The sequence below is a fragment of the Juglans regia genome, chromosome 4 (genome assembly GCF_001411555.2).
Source record: "Juglans regia cultivar Chandler chromosome 4, Walnut 2.0, whole genome shotgun sequence".
In the NCBI taxonomy this organism is placed as follows: Eukaryota; Viridiplantae; Streptophyta; class Magnoliopsida; order Fagales; family Juglandaceae; genus Juglans; species Juglans regia.
The window spans coordinates 14,433,544-14,436,597 of NC_049904.1; the positions used below are offsets into that span (position 1 = coordinate 14,433,544).

The 3,054-nt window shown below is 33.7% G+C and overlaps 1 protein-coding gene across 1 annotated transcript; it reads left to right on the plus strand.

The window, feature by feature from the left end:
* The first annotated feature begins 1,011 nt into the window (after positions 1 to 1,011).
* Positions 1,012 to 2,491, plus strand: LOC118348174 (transcription factor MYB15-like). Its single transcript, XM_035689176.1, has 3 exons — positions 1,012 to 1,180; positions 1,521 to 1,650; positions 1,987 to 2,491. The coding sequence occupies exons 1-3, from the start codon at positions 1,012 to 1,014 to the stop codon at positions 2,489 to 2,491; spliced, it is 804 nt and encodes a 267-aa protein (XP_035545069.1).
* Positions 2,492 to 3,054: the final 563 nt, after the last annotated feature.

A 3,054-nucleotide genomic window follows, 5' to 3' on the forward strand; every position in this document is an offset into this window, starting at 1 on the left:
AATTGAATAAGATGAAGAAAGTATGAAGTAAATTAAGGATTGGAGACAACACAATAGATAAGATGAACATATATATATATATATATATATATATATATATATGAATCGATCTTTCATTCACCTAATTGTCCACACGTACGTAGGTACATTAATTGACTAACCAATTTCAAATCTTGGGAGGGTTGAAGGAATATTGATCTTATCACATAATAAACTTGAATTAATTAATGAAAAACTAATCTGTTGGTATCCTGTATTCATGCATGTATTTGATTGGCATGATATTATTATATATGCTGAAACAGGTCAAATATCTCATCCTGGCCGCCTTTTCTTAATTCCTCACGTGTATGAATTATATACTTGTAATTCTTTTAGAGAAGTGCGTAGGGTATCATTAATTAAACTGTACGTCATTATTTATGGATCGATCATGATTTCTTTTTTTGTCCCACAATCAGTATAATACATACGAATTATAGTTTTGGAATATTACCTTAATTAAAAAATTTACTAATTTTTAAAGTCCAGTGGTTACTGTATTTTTGGACATATATTAATTTCCATTCAACAATGAAGTTAGGTGCCATCCTCCTGCATATTTGCACCTTCCACTTAATATCCTCTTGATTAATTTGTTAATACAACAACTATATACGCGGATTAATGGCTTGACCTTATATTAATTGTTTGCTCTTTGACGGAATAAAACACACATATATATATATATATATATATATATATATATATATATATGAACTTGCTCATCACGAAAAGTAAAAATAAAATAAAAAATGATTAATTGCATTTGAATATATAAGCTGTATTAAGATCATCATGATCAGTACCTGCTCCAGGACCTTAAAAAACAAAGCTTTCTTCTTTGTCTTTTGGAAATCATTGTCACTTGAAAAGTTAAAACTTTGATCATCAACACGTTTGACTTATATATGGAACTGCATGACTACCAAGCAATAGTCGTAACTATTTAATTCTAGGGTTTTGAGGTCGATGCAAGCTGCAATATATAAAGAGCAATACTTAGATCAGATATTGATGATGAAGACTTCAGATGGTGAGAAAATGCCCGGGAGATCAAGAACCTCATGGTGTCCTGAAGAAGACCGAAAGCTGAAAGCCTACATCATTTGTAACTGGACTAAGATGGCTGAAGCTGCCGGTAGGAAATTAGCAGATGATCTTAATTAACGTTATATATATTTCTATTAGCAGCTTTACCGATCATTCGGGGTGTCCTTACATGCACGAGCCTGTCATGAATACATTAAAGATACTTTAATTTATTATCTAATTTTCTTGCTTCTCACTCTTCGTGACCTTAATATGCGAAAAATTTAAATAAATGGTTGAAGTATAGGATCAATATTCGAACTCAGGACATTTTTTTTTTATATCCTATGAAATTATCACTTATCCTAAAATCTTAGGTAAGCTGGTAATAAGAAATAGATTGAATTATTTATATTTTTATCTTTAACATGCACTTTCTTTTATTTTAGGTTTGACACGATCTGGAAAAAGTTGCAGGCTCCGATGGATGAATTACCTTAGGCCTTACATTAAGCGGGGGAGCTTCAGCCAAGAAGACCAAGAAACTATACTTAAGTGGCATGAACTGCTGGGGAACCGGTAAGTACATTCATTACAAATTCTATATGGAAACGATACACAATGTTCTTTAAAGTGCATTGTAATTTGCAAATGGTGATTGAAGTCTGGTAGGCTTTCAGAATCAGTTCGAAGTTAACATGAACAATTAACTTTCCAATCGAATTAGCATTTCTTAAATTCTCACGATTGACATCACATGGATAAACTATGTACAACATATATGGCTTCTAGAAGAGCGAAAGCTTTCAAAACCCTAATGTTGATGATATTGTGAAGAAAGAAAAATCTGGCTCTTCTATATTGCAGCAGTACTTGATATATAATGTCTGCCTTACTGTCTTCAATTTATTTCAGATGGTCTGCAATTGCTGCCAAGCTTCCAGGAAGAACTGACAATGAAATAAAAAATTACTGGCACGCCCACCTGAAAAAGCACAGTAAAAACAATTCGTCATCAACAACTATATCAGAATTGGTGGGAACATCCGAGGAAGTTGAAGCTAACAAGAATGATTCTTCTGGGAATCAAGATCTCCAACTAATTAGTGATTCCCCAAAAGTGCCAAACATGGATGGCATTAAAGGTATCCCGACGTCACTACAAATCTACATGTCTACTAATGATATTGTCTATTCTTCAAGCAGTACTGATCCTCCAGTTGAAGATGCTAGAAACCAATACACGATAGATCAGGACGAGATCAATTTTAGTTCGTCCAACGCTTCTGAAATAATCCAAAGTATATGGGAGCTGCCATATTTTTCATTCCAGGACATATTCATGCCTGAAACAGACCCTGGATTTATGGCTCCAACTACTGCGAGGTGCCACCAAGAGCCAATGTATTCAGATGTTTGATATGATGCTGGCTATGATTTTTGGGTCGATTAATGATCAATGTAAGCAGCAGAAATGCATGTGATCATATACCGATAGTGTCTTTGATCAAGTGTTGTTTTGAGCTAGTGGAAGTTGTGAACCTTATCTTCAAATGGTTAGTTTGTAAATATGCATCATGCATTTGAATATCGACGACATAGTAATTTAAGTGTTTCAATTCCCTAGCGAAGTTGAACGAGTACAATATCGAATGGAAAAAAAAATACAGACATATTCGAGATTCGCTAATATTGGGCAGAAATTTTGTACAAAGATCATCAAGGTTAAGCATGCAGCTTGTAAACGAGTTAGTACAGTCATGTACTGCATGCATGCCCATCGATCTTCTCAATTAGAGCACCTGAAAATAAGATCTAATCGAACATATGGTATGCACCCACTAAAGGGACAGAATAGACGTTAGACAAGTCGACTTTATTTGAAAATAAAATCCCGGTTGCACTCAAGTTAGGTCATTTCTAATTATTAGCATATTCAAGGCTAAAAGATTTCTAAAACAAATCCCACTAATTTGTTATAAC

Coding starts and splice junctions, on each gene's coding strand:
- LOC118348174 (XM_035689176.1), top strand. CDS start 1,012: ATGCAAGCTGCAATATATAAAGAGCAATACTTAGATCAGATATTGATG. Junction 1,181..1,520: donor TAAGATGGCTGAAGCTGCCG/GTAGGAAATTAG, acceptor CTTTTATTTTAG/GTTTGACACGATCTGGAAAA. Junction 1,651..1,986: donor CATGAACTGCTGGGGAACCG/GTAAGTACATTC, acceptor AATTTATTTCAG/ATGGTCTGCAATTGCTGCCA.